The 20793-nt window shown below is 45.1% G+C and overlaps 2 protein-coding genes across 3 annotated transcripts in view; one reads left to right on the top strand and one right to left on the bottom strand.

Moving 5' to 3' along the window:
- Positions 1-11086, bottom strand: part of CAMKMT (calmodulin-lysine N-methyltransferase) — a 335072-nt gene extending 323986 nt beyond the window's left edge. Inside the window, exon 1 of the mRNA XM_038395122.2 lies at positions 10722-11086. Coding sequence (XP_038251050.1) covers positions 10722-10871 — 150 coding nt within the window. The 5' untranslated portion in view covers positions 10872-11086. The remainder of the gene's footprint in view (positions 1-10721) is intronic.
- Positions 11087-11272: 186 nt separating this feature from the next.
- The window catches only part of PREPL (prolyl endopeptidase like), a 31613-nt gene continuing 22092 nt past the window's right edge, over positions 11273-20793 (top strand). The window contains exons 1-4 of one of the 2 annotated variants that reach the window (XM_038395723.2): positions 11273-11560; positions 12471-12826; positions 17107-17235; positions 19651-19717. In XM_038395723.2, the coding sequence (XP_038251651.1) occupies positions 12617-12826; positions 17107-17235; positions 19651-19717 (406 nt within the window). In that variant the 5' untranslated portion in view covers positions 11273-11560; positions 12471-12616. Of the gene's footprint in view, positions 11561-12347; positions 12827-17106; positions 17236-19650; positions 19718-20793 lie in introns of those variants that run through there. The other variant, XM_043511886.1, reaches the window with a different exon arrangement.

Raw genomic sequence — 20793 nt, 5'->3', positions numbered from 1 at the left:
CCCTCTTAGTGAAAAAGTTTTTCCTAATATCCAATCTAAACCTCCCCCATTGCAACTTGAGACCATTACTCCTCGTTCTGTCATCTGCTACCATTGAGAACAGTCTAGAGCCATCCTCTTTGAAACCCCCTTTCAGGTAGTTGAAAGCAGCTATCAAATCCCCCCTCATTCTTCTCTTCTGCAGACTAAACAATCCCAGCTCCCTCAGCCTCTCCTCATAAGTCATGTGCTCTAGACCCCTAATCATTTTCGTTGCCCTTCGTTGTACTCTTTCCAATTTATCCACATCCTTCCTGTAGTGTGGGGCCCAAAACTGGACACAGTACTCCAGATGAGGCCTCACCAGTGTCGAATAGAGGGGAACGATCACGTCCCTCGATCTGCTCGCTATGCCCCTACTTATACAACCCAAAATGCCATTGGCCTTCTTGGCAACAAGGGCACACTGCTGACTCATATCCAGACACTGCTGACTCATATCCATATCATATCATGTGAATGAACAAAAAAAATGTACTTAAGGGACAAGTTTTTAAAAAATCAGACTTTTTTTTTTAAATATTTATCATTAGAATAACTAACCTGAGATTGCAGAATTTTTTAGTATGTTTACTCTGTGGATTTGACAACATTTTGTTTATAGTTAGTTTCCTGTTTCCCTGTATAGTCAGGAACTCATTTTCCCCTTTTTGTCTGTGTGAGTCTTTCACACAAGAACAGGAGAGATAAAAACATTTTATAAAATAAAAAATCGTTATAAAATCCACAAAAATTGGCAGAGGGACTTAAGGACAGGTAGAGTAGTTTTAACTTTTTTTAAAATACTGACTGATTTCAAGTTAATATTGCCTTCTAAATCCTTAGAGAGACAAGGGTGGGTGAGGGAATATTTTTTATTGGACCAACTTCAAGCAGAAATTGATCCAGTAAAAGATATTACCTCACTCACCTTGTCTTTCTCATATCCCGAGTCCCACCCAACTACAACATTACTGCCTCTAATGCCTTATTTACTCTACCTTTCCTTAAAAAGCCTCAGAGAACACACAAGCCTTGCAGATAAAAAGATTCCTCTCAAGCAGACTGATAGGGAAAATGAGAATCTTTGCACAAGTACCTCAGCTGATCTCACCCGCCTCAGCTAGAGCTAGTCAAAATTTTTCCATTTAAAAAATGTGGTTTCATTGAAAAGGAAAGAAGGGAAATAAGGGGATGAACAAAAATTCTAACTTTTCAGAATACTTCTTGGAAATTTTTGAAAAAGTTCTATTTTGAGCCTTGCAAAATTGAAACAACTTTGACTTTTACAAAATTATGTTTCCATTCTTCAACCCTCTCTATCCCCATCACACAAGAACCTCACTCAGCTCATCAGGTCCCAAAGTGTGGGCTTTTGATGTTTTAAACACCACTCTGTATTTCACCTTGTAAGAGATTGGGAGCAACTGCACAATACACAGGACAGGAGCAAATATCTCCTTCCACTAATCAAGTGAGCAATATTCTGCACTAGTTGAATCTTCTGGAGGTCTTCAGGTGTAGCCTATACAGAATGCAATAAAGTAATCCAATCCCAAGGTAACAAAGCTATAAATAGCTTTATCTAAAGCTTTGTAGCTAACATAAATGGTGACAAACTGCTGGCCAAGTGCAATCTTGACCACATCTGCTATGTAGTCATCCAGAAACAGAAGAAACTGATGACAAATCGCAGGCATGCCCCACCAATCTAACTAATCTCTGCCTCATCCAAACTGAGTTTTCACCCAACTATACCTCATCAAGTCCCCAGGGCACCAGTCCAGCAGCATGCTTAAGCATGTGTATCTTTATGTACATAAAGAGTCCCATTGAAGTCTATGGGACTTAAGAGTTATGCTGGGTTGACTCCTGGGAAAGTTGCTCAACCAAACCAACTGGACCAGATCAGATGGAAATATAGAGTTGAGTGACATCCCCATACTAAAGAAAATACAATCCATAATGCCTCACTAGACCTGATTAAATAATATTCATCAACATATTTGATTAATTTTGTTGCATTTTTCTAATACAGTGCCTAATTATTTTTCATTGATCTCTACTCCTCACAACAATCCCACACCATGAACGTAAGTGGCAACAGAACCGAGTCCGATGGAACGCACCATAACACAGTCCTCAGAGTAGACGAACAGTTGCCCACAACTACTCCCTAAGATCTCTTAGAATGAAAACAACTGAGTAACTCCATCTACTCCTGCTAGTGTCCCCTGGCTTGTCAATGTCACCTCATAATGGATGATATCAAAGGCAGTGGTCAGATCTAAAAGAATCAGTGGAACATCCAATATCTCCCTCCATCACCAAAAGGAGTCTATCAAACAACAGCACTGAGGCAGTTTCATCCATACACAAACCTAAACCAAATTCACATGGCTAAAGAAGCTCCAATGCTCCTGGACCTTGCCACAACCTCCCCCTAAAAGAAATATCTGAGACAGTACAATAATTGAAGTGTCTGAAGGGATCATTTACTGGACATGCAAGACATGGGCCAGTAAAGGTCCTGCAGCATCACCCCACCTGGTCTTGGGTATTTACACAGAAAATCAGGGCCACATCCATGATAAATTCAAGTTTGATGCCATCCATCATAGCCTGTCATCATACATTAAACACCATGAACTGAGAATTAATGAGGAAATCCTGAAGAGACAAGATGGGTGAAGTAATATCTTCTATTGGACCAACTTTTGAGCTTACAGAACTCTATATAAGCTTGAAAGTTTGTCTCTCTCACCAACAAAAGTTTGTCCAGTAAAATATATTACCTCACCCGCCTTCTCTCTCTAATATTCTGGGACTGACATAGCTACAACACCGCTGCAAGCAACTGTGGAAATCCTCACAGACTGAAGAGAGACCATTAGTGATAGCTAGTTCCCAGTTTGAGATTAGGAGGAAACCACAACTTTCTCCCTCCTGCTCTGTGCTAAGACAATTCAGTCCCAAAGATTGGTGATCTGTTTGGTTATAATTAAGGCTGCATGTCTGTCACAGATTCCGTGACCTCCATGACTTCCGCAGCAGCCAGCAGCAGCAGTTTGGGTGTGGGCTCAGGGCTGACACAGGGGGTTGGGGTGTGGGAAAGCACTTACCTCATGGGGAAGGGGGCCCTCTACCTGGCTCCCACAGGCGTGTCCCTGCAGCTCCTAGGCGGAAGGGCCACAGGGCTCTGCATGCTGCCTGCGCCCGCAGGCGCCACCCCTGCAGCTCCCATTGGCTGCAATTCCCGATCAATGGGAACTGTGGAGCCAGTGCTTGTAGAGGGAGCAGTGCGCAGAGCCCCCCTAGCCGACCTCCCCCCACAACCTGCAGGGACATGCTGGTCAGAGGTGGGTTGGGAACCTGCCAGCCCCGCCAACCCTCCCCCACCCAGCACGGGTCCTGGGCTGCATGCCGCCGCTCACTCCCACCTCCCAGCACTAGCAGGGGTCCCAGTCCGTGCACTGCCGCCTGCGCGCCCCCTCTTCCAGCATGGGTCTGGGACGCACACCACCACCCTCACCCCCACACACACCAGCACGGGTCCCAGGCCACACACACCCCCAGCACCTGCGAAGCCCCCAGCCTGCCCCCCGGAGCACTCACGGACCCCCAGTCCAAGTTTTAGTCAGGGGTATATAGTAAAAGTTATGGACAGGTCACGGGCCATGAATTTTTGTTTACTGCCCGTGACCTGTCCATGACTTTTACTAAAAAAAAACCGTAACTAAAACGTAGCCTTTGTCTAAAACAGTGGCTTATAACTAACAACAAAAATGAAGATGCCCTCCTTTCCCCCCTATGTTAAATCAAACTATTCTTTGCAAGATCTGGTAAAACTGCTCTGTCCTACAGACACTGAGATAACAGTTTCAAATCTACAAATATAAAGAGTTGGCTCTCCAAGGGAAAAAGGTAATTCTAAGAGCCCTACTAAGTGAACCCCAGGTTATGTCTACACTTATGGCAGGATGTAGAGTACAGGCACTACACTTGTAGCTACATGCCACATCAAAAAGCAGGCTGTGTCCACACTTGTCACTATGGTGCATAGCTTGTGTGGTAGTGAAAGGCTGCAGCAGTGGGGAAAGACCATTTTTTGCAACCATGTGGACTATGTTTGAACAGTATCTGGCACTCATTTAAATTATGTCTACACTTACGGCGGCATTTACACTGCACTCCCAGCTAGCATGGGTATAAATAGCAGTGAAGATGTGGGAGGCACTGCTTGAGCATGTAGAGAGTCATGTATACCCTGGGGGTTCACAACTGTTCAAACATAATCCACATGATTGTAAAAAACAGTCTGTTGGCCAATCTAAACTTCTTCTGAATTCAGCTGTACTGTAGAAGTACCAATATTGGCTACTGGTAACTAGAGCCCTGCAAATCTGCAGATATTTGCTTTATATCTGTGGAAGCAGTTGTACTGTTTAACATCTTTGCAGATCAGATACAGATCCAATTTTTTTTTTTTTAAATCAGTGCAGGGCTCTACAGCAGCGATTCTAAACCAAGAGTCCACAGCCGCCTGGGGAGCCACAATCTGATTTCACAGGGCTTGAGTGGGGGGGGCTCCAGCCCTACTGGGAGCATCGGGACTCCCCTGAAACTGGCGTGCAGACGCTATCTGAGAACCGCTACTCAAAGTGCTGTGTTTAAGGAGAATATGAAGGAAGGTTTTCCCCATCTCTCTCTCTCTCTCTGTGATTCATGGATTAATCTGAACATTATTGGTAAAGAGTGCAGAACAGATTTTTTCTTCAGATGGACCAGTAAGATTAAATTGATCTTTGTTCATTGGACCATGCAAAACCTATAGAAGAACTAATAAAGAACATGAAGAAGCAAGAAATCTGCAGAGGAAAAGGTCACAGATACATGCAGATTGAGGAGAAAACATAAGCCTTCTCCCTACTCACACAGAAATGCATCACCCCAGACACGGCTGCTGAGTTCTCTGCAGTTTTCTGTGTTTTAAGCAGGTACATGATACAATTAATAGGCAGTTCAATTAGAACAAATTAAAGGAAATATTTGTGTGTGGGGTGCATAGGCAGCCTACATAATTTACTGCAAAAGGAATTCACAGATTTGATTTTCTTACCTGTAAGTCTTAATTTCCTATTATGGATCTACTGCTTTAACATAAATTATAATTGTAGGAATTTTGTCCAATAAAACTGAATGGAGGCAGGGAAGGGTTGGTTGTTTTCTGTGTTTGTATGTGTGTGTGGTGGGGGGTGGAGGGGCATAAAAACAGACTAAAGGCTCCTCCTGCTGGCAGGTTTGCTCACTGAACCAACCAAACCTTCCCTATACAAAAACTTCCAAAGCTGAGGAGGTATAACACTAGAACAATAATTACTATAAACAAACTGAACAAATGCTCAGAATTGTAGTGTGGATATAATTACTGTGACATATTAGCCCCATTTGGCATTCCCTTTTGTCCTGACTTAAAGGACAACAACCGAGAATCTCACGGAAAACCAAACATATCCATAACACAATACTATCATATGGGCAGTCTTTCCAGAGCCACTGCTCCAAATTAGGGGAAATCAAAATTACACATTAAAAAAAAAGTTAAAATTAAGAACCCAACCCTACTAACACCTATGCAGATATATAACTTTGGACAGCTGAGCAATCACACTGAAGTCAACTGAACTACTCACATGCTTAAAGTGAAGAATCTTGGGAGGGATTCACTAGATCATTGGTCCCCAAACTTTTCAGAGTTGCGCCTCCCCCTTACCTCTGTCTGCGCCCCACCCAGGAGTGGGGCCGTGGCTCCTGGGCAGGATAACTCGGACAGGATTAAGGGGGCCAATGCTGGGGCCACAACTAGGGATGGGTCTGGGGCCGGGAGTGGGAGTGGGAGCAGAGCCACAGCCAAGATGCAGTGGGGACTGGCAGCTGGGCCCACAGCCAGGTGCGGCTCCGCTCCCAGCCCGGCCCCACCTCCAGACTCAGCCCCAGGCTGGGAACACAGCTGCAGCCAGGGGACAAGGAGGGGTGGGGCAGGGGTGGAGCTGTAGCCGGGCGGCGGTGGGGGCCAGCAGCAGAGCCACACTGGTGCTGTGGACGGGGCCAGGAGCTGGGACTAGGGCTGAAGCAAAACTGACCTGCTGACCCCTCCCCCAAAACGTTCTCCACACCCCGCTATGGGGGCTTGCCCCACAGTTTGGGGACATCTTCACTAGAGGATTCAGACTCCCTGGCACCTAATGGAATTCACAACCCTGAGTTAGGCTCCCAGACTCCCTATTCAATGCATGGGGACAGTTAGGCACCTAATGGGATTCACAAAAGCCAGCATGCTGAGCAGGGAGCTGCTAAAGATAGCCAACAGAAATGCTGCAGATCCCTGTGCCCTAAGTGCCACCCTCAAAAAGACTTAGGCACCTAAATCCAGACCAGAGGGAGGCACCTATCTCCATATGGGATTCACAGCCTTGAACCCCCCTCCTGGAGTTAGGTGCCTAAGCCAGGTGAATGGTTTTTCAAGAAACATGGTGGTGGTGATCTCTCTGAATCTGTTGGAGCTGGTCTACTGTGTATAAATAACTATAGATTCACTGGAGCGGAGAAGCTGGAACATGAGTTTCCCATCTGAGAGCCCTAACCATGAGGCTATATAGTCACTCCCTCTCTCTGGGCCCAATTAATATTTAATCATTTATATACAGTGGAACAGCTTCAAAAGGAGAGATTCAAAAAGACCCACCCCAGGGGGTTAGGGCACATTCCTGGGAGATGGAAGACCCAAATTCTAATGCCTGTTCTATATAAGACAATGAGGGAAACTGAACCGAAGTCTCCCACAAATTGAGTGCAGTAACCACTGGGCTAAAGGTTATAAGGGGGATGGGAGTGGCACCATCTCCTCCTCTAACATGGATATAGGCATATTCTAAGTGCATATACCAGCTTGAGTCCTGAAGGCTAGATACCAGGGAATGCCTAGTTTGTGAATCCTGCAGGGGGGAATTTAAAGGCAGAAACTCAAGCACCTCATGACTTTAGATACGTACCTTTAGGCGACAGCTGAGCAAAGGTTTTGTGAATACCAGCATTACTAAATGTTGGACTTAGGCACCCTATGGGGTAGTAACGTGTTTAAACCTCCTTTGTGAATTCCACTTCTAGTGTAAATATTTGCAAGATCAGGGCCTTAATGTTGCTTTTTTCCTGCACAGAAGTTCTGCTGTAATTTATGAGAGGAAGCCAACAATGACCATCATCCACCAAGCACATATTGATAGGGAGAGCATTCAGATCATTGACAAAGGAAATAAAGGGAGAACTGAGCTAAAAAAATTAACCTTTCATAAATTAGAACTGATGTGAAACTAAAGAAATGATGTGAAGACTTTTCAATTACCTTGGGCTCTAAAGCTATTATGTGCAAAATTTTAACACTGAGGATTAAATAACCACAGGGAGAGTTTTAGCAAAGGTGTGGTAAATTCTTCAACACTTGAAACCTTTAAATCAAAACTGCATGTCTTTCCAGAAAATATACCTACTTAAACCACAAGTTTTTAGATTCAGTGCAGGGATTACTGGGTGAAGTTCTATGGCCTGTATTATGAGTCAGCCTACATTATCTCATAACTTCTCTTTCTTGATTTAAAATCTATGAATTTACTAAAAGGAATTTATTTCTCTCTGAAATAATGGAAGCTGTTGGTGGCTGCTGCCACTCTTTTTACTGCTGCCCTGAGTGCAGCTAAATTCATGGAAGCAGAGGCAGCAGCAGTGGGAAATTTTAAGAAAAAAAAGACCAGTGTAGACACAACCAATGTGACAATTCAAATTTTAGTGGAGAGCAGAATGTCAGCATTGCTTCAAAACAATTTCCTGTTGTCCACTTTGGTGATGCCAAGCCATTTACCATTGAGGTGGAAGGACAGCTTGCACTGGCAGTGATCTCTGACAGTGATCTTGAAGAAGAGGTAGGCTACATCAAGTGCAAAATCCACCTTCCAGGACAGAGACAAACAGAGAGAGAGAGAGAGAGCTCAGTGGTTCGAGCACCTCTGCTGAGTAGTAGGAGACCCCATTTAAATTCTCTCCCCTCCCCCCCCCCCCCCCGCAGCAGAGAGGGGAGAATTGAACTTGCGTGTCCCACACCCAGGCAAGTGCTCTAATCACCTCCTCTTGGATCAGATTTTGGATAGGACCTGATCTGGTAGGTGACCTCTGAGCACACCTACTAACTAGATCAGGCCCTGCATGCAATGTAGAGAGCTGAAAATCTATCTACCCCGGTTTGTGAATTGCTCTGGGGCTTAGATGGAGAGATGGGCATCTCATTTCCTAGAGCGAGGCAGCAGTATGCATGCCCAGAGGCAGAAACGTAGGTGCTAGTGAACTTTTATTCTGAAAACGTAGGGGCCAAGTGGATTTAGGCACCTACAGGATTCAGCTGCAGTTTTGTAGATTGCAGTGGAGCCAAAACTGGGATTTAGGCCCTTAAGTCTGGAGTTTAGACACCTAAGTACCTTTGTGGATTCAACCCATACTGCCTTTAGGCCCCAATCCTGCAAACACTTACACATATGCTTAACTTTAGGCACAAAAGTAGTGAATGAATGTCTTCAGGATTGAGGCCTTTATGCTCAATCTTGCAAACCTTTAAATATAAGTAATTTTACACTTTGGCCACAGACCTACAAACACTTAAGCTTGTCCTTAACATTACCCAAGTGAGTAGTCCTACTGAACTCAGTGGCATTATTTATGTGTGTTAGGCACATCTTTAAGTGTTTGCAGGAATGGGCTCTATTTGAATACACAAAGATGGAAATTGACTATACATAAGGTGTTGTCAAATGCACAGATTAAACAAAATGAAAGATAATACCAAAGATCCCCTCTCTCTCTCTAATGCCTTTCAGTTATACAGTGCAAATAACCTAACATAGTCTAGTAGCTTACCTTAAAGCATTGGTCTTGTAAACCAAAGATTGAAAACTACAACCTTCCTAGAATAATCAAAAGAGAAGGACTTAAACCTTCATCCCCAGTCCCCAAAACCTGAATCTTCTAATTAACGTCCCAATCCTACAACTGGTTCCTCGCAGGCTGACCCTGAGCCCATAGACTTCAATAAGGCTTCTTGCAAGCGCAGGACAGAGCTAAATGCAGGACTGATGCATTAGGCATCACATGCAACAATAGTACACAAAACATTTTCAAAGAGAAGCGTGAGTTTTAAGGCAACAAGTGTCCCTTTAACCTTAAGACTCATCCATGAGTATTATGAGACTTTGTTAATTATCCACTTTAAGAGTTCAAAAATCACAATTCAAGTACTCAAAAATCATGAGATTTGTTTAGAGATCATGATACTTTTTAAAAAAAATCATATATTTTAGGTTGTTTTTATTTGTCTTCTGGGTTGAGAGTCTCTAGGAAACATTTAAGTCACGTTTTCCAACTTTTCTCCACAATCATGAGGACTAGAAACCTGCTTTTACAGAAAACAAACAAACAAGCTGTCATTCTCATCTATTCACAATATTTCTTTCATGAGAGTTTGCAACACTGATTACCTTTAATGCATAGTAAAGCACTTAGTGATCCTTTAGGATGAAAGTCCGTTCCCATTCCACCTAACCTCTTCCTTTTTTTCCTCTTCCTCCCTCACCCTCATCACCTCATCTCCCTATTTTTGTAGGTCTTCTCCTATTTTATTAATATTACACCCACTCTAACATGCAGTATTTTCTGATCGTGCAGCTTTGAGAAGCTATAAAATTGCACAATTCCATAATTCTATTGGCAAGCCCAGATGCAGTATTTGAAAACATACAAGCTGTAGGTCATTTACCATTTTTGTTTCTTTATGAAAAATAAATAAAAATTAATAGAAAAATAGAAATGCCAGTTAATAGTACGTATACTATTTTGAGGCATTAGTTTCCAGTTGCTCAGAACTGTTTCTGCCTAAGGCCTTGAGCCTGCAATTTGCTCTGCATGTGCAGACACTGGCATCTGTAGAGACACTGGCATCTGCCTGCAGGAATGGGCACTTATGCCCATTGGTCCACCACTATAGCTTAATTGTAAGTTAATTTTTAAGACTTTCTCAGTTTGTGGTGAAGGGTTTCACTGTTTGTATTTCAATGCCCTTTTTAACATTCCACTCATTTGAATAGTCACAGAGCTGCAGATATACCGTACCAAAATGTTGTGAAAACAAGCTAAGTGATTGCACAGCACTTTGTGGCTCTCAGGTGAATCATGTTGCCACAGAAGTGCACAGTGTGTGTTCTGGGAGGTGATTTAGTGGTCTCAGCATTAGATCTGAAACACTTAAACTCCCTGTGCCCACAAACCTAGATCCCAGCGATGTTATCTTAACCCTTCATCCTGGTGAATTGCAACTGAAAGCATTAGGGAATTTCAGAACAGCCTTTAAAAACTGCATCCTTCCTTGTTGTGTATGGACATTCAAGCACCCCTGGAGAGCACTCTCCTAAGTGCAGGACTCATCAACAGAGTGTGACCAAAGTCCCCCTCCCCCAATACGGGCAGCTTTGCCATGGGACGATATCCTAGCTACCGCCCTCCACCCCAGAAGTGGCTGCATGTCAGTGGCCTTGTCCATAGGTTAGCAGGCTCTGCGGCACCCTTGGGAGGAAAGGGCCTTGGGGAAACGTAAAGTAGCGTTATACCTCTCTGAGCAGTTTCCACCGGGCTCTAGCGGCTCCCTGTTTCCTTCCTTTCGGACCTTCCTCAGCGTCTCCCTCTCCTTTTCCTCCTCCTGACTCACAGCTGGCAACAGCAGCTGGGATGCTCCCGGGCCAGGCTGCAGCCTCAGTCATGCTGAGGCTGCTGGGAGCAGGCAGGGAAGACCTGAGGGAGCCCCCAGGGGCTCAAGGGGAAACAAGCCCCGAGCCGCTCACTGACCCGTCCCCGCGCGGGGAGCAGCAGCCAGGGGTAGACAGAGGGGAGCTGGGGGGGGGGGGGGGAGGGAAGAAACGTGCGCTTACAGAGGGACGGCAGCAGCCATCTTTAATAAGGGCAAGAAGGTTCCTATGAATCTTATCTTGCCTGTTTCTGCCCTGATCTATACGGCACCTCACCTGGGTTGCTGTAACCTTGAGGAGCTCGGCGGGGGGCGGGGGGTTTACTACAAGGAGCATCCCGCGATAATAAAACCCGTTTGTTACATATCCACTTTTCCCTATGAAGTTACGGTTATTGAAAGGGGCAGGTGCCCGAAAGCACACATTTCCAGACACGAAATTGGGGGAAAATAGCAAAGAAAACGTTAATATGGCTTAAAACCAACAACCTGGCGAATTATAGTAAGTCTCTGTCTGGCCAACTGCCCGTAACCAAGATGGCGACAGAGCGCACAGCTTTGGTCGCCATCTTGACTGCTGGTAGCCGCGTATAGAGAGGTGTATTGGTTCGGACGCCATCTTGGCTATGGGCATGCCAGTGAATGACTATGACCGCGTCCCGCCATCATCTTGACTGTGGGCAGCTCAGGGAGTAGGGCAATCAAGTGAGTCTCTGGCTTCGGCGCGGAATAGAGTCGCTCGGGGGTGGTGGCGGCGGCAGGCTGAGTCTCACAAGTGCCGGAGCGGGCGAGGCCCGGCTGGGGGTGGGAGCCATTGTACGGCCGGTTCCGCTTCCAGCAGCTGCCCCGCCGGGGGCGAGCGCGGACCGCTCTGGTCTCTGCCCTGCCTCCAGCAGGCCGCGGGAGAGGGGGGGAGTCTGTCGCGGCCTTGCCGCGCTTGCCAGGGTCGGCTGGAGGCGTGGGCGGTCAGCATGTGCCCAGCGCTCGGAGACCGGCTGGGGGGGATCGGATCTCAGAGCCGCTGAGCTCTCCTCCTCCTCCTCCTGCAGGCTTGGGCGTGTTTCCATGCGGTGCTTTAACGCCACTGGCCGGGGCTGAAGAATTGTGTCAGTGCAGCTCAGTGAGCCTTGAAACTCTCTCACATTTCAGAAGCTCTTTGAACTGGTCGCATATCTGAACAGGAAACACAAATCTGCGGCTGGCCCGGCCCCCCCAGAGTCTGCCCTTCAGCCGGGCGAGCCTTCAGCCTGCGGGAGAAACACGCTGCCTAAGTGTACCAAGTTTCAGAGTAGCAGCCGTGTTAGTCTGTATTCGCAAAAAGAAAAGGAGGACTTGTGGCACCTTAGAGACTAACAAATTTATCTGAGCATAAGCTTTCGTGAGCTACAGCTCACTTCGGATGCATCGGATGAAGTGAGCTGTAGCTCACGAAAGCTTATGCTCAAATAAATTTGTTAGTCTCTAAGGTGCCACAAGTCCTCCTTTTCTTTAAGTGTACCAACGAATTGTTTGAAAAGGGTTAGGGGAGGCGGCTGCGGGTTTGCTTTTCTTTTCCCTGCCGTTCACATGGTAACTAAAGTTTACAGCGTTCAGTCTGAATCTTTTGCCCCTTTAGGTTTAAAGCGTTCACGTTTGAAGAAGTCCCTGCTTCAGTTTCACCCTGAACATATTAGATACCCAATTTAATTGCCTCTGACATAACTTTTGGATTCTTGGAAAGTTCAGAGTGAGTACACTCAGTCAAGTGAAGATTTGGGCACCATGCATCGGACTGTGAAATCTTTTCACCGGACTCTGAAGTTCAGTGTTGGTTCCTTCCGATACTACTTTAACCGTAACTATGATCTGGGAATAGCTCTTTGCAGTCAAATAAAAGTCCAAGAATTTCAGTTTACGAAGCGTTTGGGAAATTCGTGGAACAACACAGACTCACCAGGGCACATTGTGCCACGGAGATTCTTTTCCTACAAGGTATGCAATTTAAACATAAATATAATGCCAACAACTATCATGACCCTTATATTAATAATGACAGTCACACTGTTTCAAATGTTAAGGAAACACTTTTTTCCAAAAGGGTTTGAGATAGGAATTGGGATTTCAGTTATACTCAGAGACAAATGACATAGTTCAACTTCTCAACTTCTAACAGGTTTCAAAGTAATAGCCACAAGTACTCCTTTTCTTGTCAGTTTCTGTACTTCTCCATAGCTAAGTACACAGTTGGGTCAGTTTTATTGCTGTATAGCCCTGGCTTGACATGAGTAATTAGACATGTGTGAGGCCTCATTTCTTGGGAGACAGAATTAGAGAGAAAGGGAGTACTTCTGGCACCTTAGAGACTAACACATTTATTTGAGCATAAGCTTTCATGAGCTACAGATCACTTCATCAGAGGTAAATGGATCAGCTGGCTGCAAACAGATAAGGGGGAACATCCAGGGAACAATTTACAATGGATAAGATAACCGTGGACAAGATTAACCTGGGACACAAGATGAGGTAAAGAGTAAATTGGAATTGGTTCCTACAACGTGACCAAGCCAATCCCAAAATGAGTGATGTAATATATAGGGAATGTAGTGTGATGTATATAAAGGAAGGGATCAGAGTAGCAGCCCTGTTAGTCTGTATTCGCAAAAAAGAAAAGGAGTACTTGTGGCACCTTAGAGACTAACAAATTTATTTGAGCATAAGCTTTCGTGAGCTACAGCTCACTTCATCGAATGCATTTGGTGGAAAATACAGTGGGGAGACTTATATACACACACACACACAACATGAAACAATGGGTTTTATCATACACACTGTAAGGAGAGTGTTCACTTAAGATGAGCTATTACCAGCAGGAAGGAGGGGGGGAAGGAGGAAAACCTTTTGTGGTAATAATCAAGGTGAGCCATTTCCAGCAGTTAACAAGAACGTCTGAGGAACGGTGGGGGGGGAGAAATAACATGGGAAAATAGTTTTACTTTATGTAATGACCCATCCGCTCCCAGTCTCTATTCAAGCCTAAGTTAATTGTATCCAGTTTGAAAATTAATTCCAATTCAGCAGTCTCTCGTTGAAGTCTGTTTTTGAAGTGTTTTTTGTTGAAGGATAGCCACTCTCAGGTCTGTAATCGAGTGACCGGAGAGGTTGAAGTGTTCTCCGACTGGTTTTTGAATGTTATAATTCTTGACGTCTGATTTGTGTCCATTTATTCTTTTACATAGAGACTGTCCAGTTTGACCAATGTACATGGCAGAGGGGCATTGCTGGCACATGATGGCATATATCACATTGGTAGATGCGCAGGTGAACGAGCCTCTGATAGTGTGGCTGATGTGATTACGCCCTATGATGGTGTCCCCTCAATAGATATGTGGACAGAGTTGGCAACGGGCTTTGTTGCAAGTATAGGTTCCTGGCTTAGTGGTTCTGTTGTGTGGTGTGTGGTTGCTGGTGAGTATTTGCTTCAGGTTGGGGGGCTGTCTGTAAGCAAGGACTGGCCTGTCTCCCAAGATCTGTGAGAGTAATGGGTCATCCTTCAGGATAGGTTGTAGATCCTTGATGATGCGTTGGAGAGGTTTTAGTTGGGGGCTGAAGGTGATGGCTAGTGGTATTCTGTTACTTTCTTTGTTGGGCCTGTCCTGTAGTAGGTGACTTCTGGGTACTCTTCTGGCTCTGTCAATCTGTTTCTTCACTTCAGCAGGTGGGTATTGTAGTTGTAAGAATGCATGATAGAGATCTTGCAGGTGTTTGTCTCTGTCTGAGGGGTTGGAGCAAATGCGGTTATATCGTAGAGCTTGGCTGTAGACAATGGATCGTGTGGTGTGATCTGGATGAAAGCTAGAGGCATGTAGGTAGGAATAGCGGTAGTAGGTTTCCAATATAGGGTGGTATTTATGTGACCATCACGTATTAGCACCGTAGTGTCCAGGAAGTGGATCTCTTGTGTGGACTGGTCCAGGCTGAGGTTGATGGTGGGATGGAAATTGTTGAAATCCTGGTGGAATTCCTCAAGGGCTTCTTTTCCATGGGTCCAGATGATGAAGATGTCATCAATGTAGTGCAAGTAGAGTAGGGGCATTAGGGGACGAGAGCTGAGGAAGCATTGTTCTAAGTCAGCCATAAAAATGTTGGCATACTGTGGAGCCATGCGGGTACCCGTCGCAGTGCCGCTGATTTGAAGGTATACATTGTCAAAAAGGTTGACAAAGGAGGTGCTGTCGTCATCATGAATAGGTCGGAATATGAACAAGAGGCTAGTAGGCAGCTCTCCAACACCACTTTCTACAAGCCATTACTCTCTGACTGCACTGAGGGTTACCAAAAGAAACTACAGCATTTGCTCAAGAAACTCTCTGAAAAAGCACAGGAACAAAACCGCACAGACATACCCCTGGAACCCCGACCTGGGGTATTCTATCTGCTACCCAAGATCCATAAACCTGGAAATCCTGGATGCCCCATCATCTCAGGCATTGGCACCCTGACAACAGGATTGTCTGGCTATGTAGACTCCCTCCTCAGGCCCTACGCTAGCAGCACTCCCAGCTACCTTCGAGACACCACTGACTTCCTGAGGAAATTACAATCCATCAGTGATCTTCCAGAAAACACCATCCTAGCTCTATGGATGTAGAAGCCCTCTACACTAACATTCCACACAAAGATGGACTACAAGCCATCAGGAACAGTATCCCCGATAATGTCACGGCTAGCCTGGTGGCTGAACTTTGTCCTCACCCATAACTATTTCACATTTGGGGACAATGTATACCTTCAAATCAGCGGCACTGCGATGCGTACCCGCATGGCCCCACAGTATGCCGACATTTTTATGGCTGACTTAGAACAATGCTTCCTCAGCTCTCGTCCTCTGCCAGGTACATTGGTCATGCTGGACAGTCTCTACGTAAAAGAATAAATGGACACAAATCAGACATCAAAAATTATAACATTCAAAAACCAGTCGGAGAACACTTCAGTCTCTCCGGTCACACGATTACAGACCTGAGAGTGGCTATCCTTCAACAAAAAAAACTTCAAAAACAGACTCCAACGAGAGACTGCTGAATTGGAATTAATTTTCAAACTGGATACAATTAACTTAGGCTTGAATAGAGACTGGGAGTGGATGGGTCATTACATAAAGTAAAACTATTTCCCCATGTTATTTCTCCACCCCCCACTGTTCCTTAGACGTTCTTGTTAACTGCTGGAAATGGCTCACCTTGATTATCACCACAAAAGGTTTTCCTCCTTCCCCCCCTCCTTCCTGCTGGTAATAGCTCTCATTTTAAGTGATCACTCTCCTTACAGTGTGTATGATAAAACCCATTGTTTCATGTTTTCTGTGTGTGTATATAAATCTCCACACTGTATTTTCCAATCAATGCATCCGATGAAGTGAGCTGTCACGAAAGCTTATGCTCAAATAAATTTGTTAGTCTCTAAGGTGCCACAAGTACTCCTTTTCTTTTTTATAACTTTGGGTATGGTGTTCCCTGTACCCATGCCCTATGCTTGAGCCTGATCAGCTGAAGCGTAGTTTGATTGAATGTCAATTTAAAAAAAACCTCAGTGACCAGTTCAGTGTTGAGTTGAGTTCTTGGGAAGCAAGTAGATAAAGTCTTGAAGACTACTGGGTGGATAAGGTCTCAGAGGGTACCCGCAATATACTGTAGCTTTTTTCCTAAAATCTAAATAGCTGCTGGAAAGATACTATTAGGGTATCAGGATAGAACTGCATAAAGAATCTCCAGAGTGATGAGACCAGGATTTAATCACTACTAGCTGACACAATGCTTAACAAAACTTTTCCTTGTCTACACAGACTAGTCAGTCTATATCCATAATTGGATCTATTGGCAGCCAGCCCATTGCACCTGCACAGATTTAATTGAAGGATCAAGACCTATCTGACTAACTGTAGAGGGGAAACAGTGAAAATTGTTTATACAGTATGCAACAAAAAGCAGAGAAAAAAAATAATTTTTTCCAATAATATGAATCTTAGGTGTTACTTGAAATACATAGAAGGTGAAATATTTCCAGATAGAAATGTGAGCTATTGTTTTATGTTGAGGGTGTTTTTTTAAGGGTGACTTGAAAATGATTTTCAAAAAGATGGATTTCAGCCCAGCCAATTTAAGTCAATTTATATTGCATAAATGATGCAAAGTGACCTTGATAGACAAGAGCATCCAACCATAACTTTGGACATTTAAAATCAGAGGTTGATTGCATTGACATATTTGTACCAGGATCTTCTGAAATCAGAGCAGGAGAACTGGAAAGTAACTTCAGCAAGATATATGGATACAGCAGAAAGAATCAAGAAGAAATTAGAAGTAATGTACAACAAGTATACATTCAGCATGAGCAGCCCAGTCGTGAGTGGCAAACATTTTTTTTAAAATGCATCATAGTTTAATACAAGTAAGAGTCAGTTAAGCCGTTCCTACTATGAAATGCCTTTACATTACATGTTTTTGGTTAAGCTGTTATATGTTCGTAGTCCTGATTTTTAAATTTTTTGATAGTTATAAAGTATGAACAAATTAGTCTGGAGTATTCTTACAGTATGTTAGATCTAACTGACTACTTTTACATGAACAGCAGTCTTAATGCCACCACAGTCAATAGACGCAATAATAATAAACAAATAAGATAAAGTTAAACTGGCCTTTTGGCAAACAATTTGGATTATATGATACAAGAGAATAGTTAAATGCTTTTAGCCATTATTAAGTTAATGGCAGGAGGGAGGAATGGTAACTGAATTGTGGAATTTTGATTCCATGCAATGATAGGATGACATAAACTACAAGACCTTTGTTCTCTTAGACTCCAGTTCTAGAGACACTTAACTTCAATACCACGAGTAGTTTCATTGATGTCAATTGGTCTACTTGTGATAGTTAAAGTTAAGCACATTCATATGAGTTTCCAGGATTGGGCCCTTAGGCCTCGAGCCTTAAACTCAATTCTGAGTTTTTTAACTTTAAGTAGTGAATAGTCCCATTGAACCCAGGTTGTTAGCATACTTTTTCCTATTTATATATTATTTATTAGTAAATGTTGTTATAGCTTTTATTTACTTCAGTGAGACTATTCCGGTGCTTAATGGTACATAAGTGTTTGCAGGCACAAGGATTAAGGGTCCAATCCTGCTAACAACATGTGCTTGGGTAATGAGTAATTCTGTTAAGTCGCCTGTTCGTAGGATAATGCTTTTTGCTTGTGAAGTTACCAGAGAAATGTCTTCTCCATTTATCAATGTCTTACAGCAGAGGTCTCCAACCTTTTTATGCACAAGATCGCTTTTTGAATTTAAGATCAATGCAGGATCTACCATGCCCCTTCCCCGAGGCTCTGCCCCACCCACTCCATTCCCCCAGCTTGCTTTCCCCCCCACTCACTTTCACTGGGCTGGGGCAGGGGGTTGGGGTGCAGGAGGGGGTGCAGGCTCTGGGCTGGGGCAGGGGGTTGGGGTGCAGGAGGGGGTGCAGGCTCTGGGCTGGGGCCAAGGGGGTTGGAGTGTGGGGGGGTCTGCAGGCTGAGCATGGGGTAGGGGGTTGGGGTGCAGGCTCTGGGAGGGAGTTTGAGTGCAGGTGTCATATGGTCACACTGCACCTAATCTCAGAATCCACTGGACATTTCATGAGTTTTACTTTTTATTAGTGTCATTTATGGTTTATAAATCAAAAATCCTTCAGGGATTATCACAAATCAGTGTAACATTCTCAGCCCTGGGGTGTGCATTGGCTGAGCCTGGGGCAAGGGGTTGAAGAGCAGGAGTGACAGGTGCAAGATCTGGGAGGGAGTTTGGGTGCAGGAGGGGGCTCCAGGCTGGTGCACAGTGTTGGGGTGCGGGAGGGGTTGAGGGGTGCAGGCTCTGTGAGGGAGTTTGGGTGCAGGCTGGGGTTGGGGTGTGTGAGAGGGGATGAAGCGTGCAGGCTCTGGGAGGGAGTTTGGGTACAGGAGGAGGCAGGGTCTTGGGGTGTGGGAGGAGGTGCGGGGACTGGGAGGGAGCTCTGGGCTGGGGGTTGAGGTTTAGGAGGGGGTATGAGATGCAGGCTCCAGCCAGGAGGCGCTTACATAGGCGGCTCCATGTCAGCAGTGCAGTGGGACTCGGGCGGGCTGCCTGCCTCCTGTGGCCCCACACCGCTCCTGGAAGTGGCTGGCTGCTGGCACGTCTTTGCGTGCAGCCCCTGGGAGTGAGGGGGGCATTGGGTCTCCATGCACTGCAAGCGCCGCCCCCATGGGAACGGTGCGGGGGGTGGAGGCAGCACACGGAGCTACCACACACACCCTTCCCCGGAGGCTGCAGAGACGTGCCAGCCACTTCTGGGAGCAATGTGGGGCCACGGCAGGTAGGCAGCCTGCCTGCGCCGCAAGACTTTTAGCGGCCAGGAGATCGCGATTGACTGGCTGATGCTCCAGGATTGACTAGTTGATCACAATCGATAGGTTGGTGAGCACTGTGTTACAGTATATTGACTTAAAAAAAGAAAATCTTTGTGTGCGTGACTTCCTTTCGTTCCTCTGAATATGGCTAACAAAATCCTTAAGTGTATCAAGCACATCTTTTATATTTTGTTGTCTTATTTATATATAAAATATTATGTATATGTTGCTGAATTAGATTTTATTTATACATAAAACCATAGGCCTATTCATGTACTATATAATCTCAGCAGAAAACAGATTGTTTGTAGTGAATTTTAGGAAATATTTTGACCTCTAGGTCTGACCACGATATAATTCTGCCTATATTGGCAACATGTCTGTTTTGTGCTTAACAGATTAGGTTTGGGGATTCTGTTTACTTTGAAGAAAATGGCTGCATATTTCGTTCAAAAGCAGATGTTGGTAAGAGATTTCTTGGACATTATTTAAAATTAAAAGCAAAATTAATTGCTCAGATCTTTCCGCATGCATTGACACTTTAGGATACTTTACTTAGCTTCAAGCTTAACCATCCCTGTTACTTAATTTTTTTAAAAAAAACTTAAAACAAAAATAGCTCAAAATTGTGTTTTACATGATAAAATGTTTAAGCAATACATTTTATAAAAGTAGTAAAAGCTTCAGATTCCAGAATCTAGAAAGGAGAATGGCACAGGAACTGGGCAATAATGTCATATGATTACACATTAAAAAGCCTCAAACTTTTTAAGGTCATCTAGTCGGACATCCTGCACATCGCAGGCTGCAGAACTTCACCCACCCCCTCCTGTAATAGACTCATAACCTCTGGCTGAGTTATTGAAGTCCTCAAACCCATGATTTAAAAATTTCAGGTTACAGAGAATCCACCATTCACTCTAGTTTAAACTAACAAGTGTCCTGTGCCCCATGCTGCAGAAGAAGGGGAAAAGGGTCTCTGCCAATCTGACCTGGGGGGAAATTCCTTCCCAACCCCAAATATGGCAAAAACTTTCTAATTACAGAAAACTGAACACCCCTACCCCACCCCTTCTCAGAGGCTCTGCCCATGCCCCATCCCTTCTCTGAGGCCCTGCCCCCCACTCACTCCATCTCCCCCTCTCTCTGTTGCTCAATCTTCCCCACCCTCACTCACTTTCACCGGCTGGGGCAGGAGGTTGGGGGGGAATGGGGGCTGAGGGCTCCAGCTGGGGTGTTGGCTCTGGGGTGGGGCTGGGACTGAGGGCTCCAGCTGGGGGTGTTGGCTCTGGGGTGCGGCTGGGGCTGAGGGCTCCAGCTTGGGGTGAAGCCAGGGATGAGGAGTTTGGGGTGCAGGAGGGGGTTCTGGGATGGCCAGGAGGTTGGGGTGCCGGGGGGGTGAGGGCTGGGGATGAGGGGTTTGGAGTGCAAGAGGGGGCTTTGGGCTGGGCAAGGGAGTTGGGGTGTGACGGGGGTTGAGAGCTTGGGATGGGGCAGGGGATGTGAGGGGTTTGGGGAGTATGAGGAGACTCCAGGGTGGG

This window comes from Dermochelys coriacea, chromosome 3, assembly GCF_009764565.3.
Source record: "Dermochelys coriacea isolate rDerCor1 chromosome 3, rDerCor1.pri.v4, whole genome shotgun sequence".
NCBI lineage: Eukaryota > Metazoa > Chordata > Testudines > Dermochelyidae > Dermochelys > Dermochelys coriacea.
Note: the sequence above shows the minus strand (reverse complement) of the source record. Positions and strands in the feature narration are given on the sequence as shown.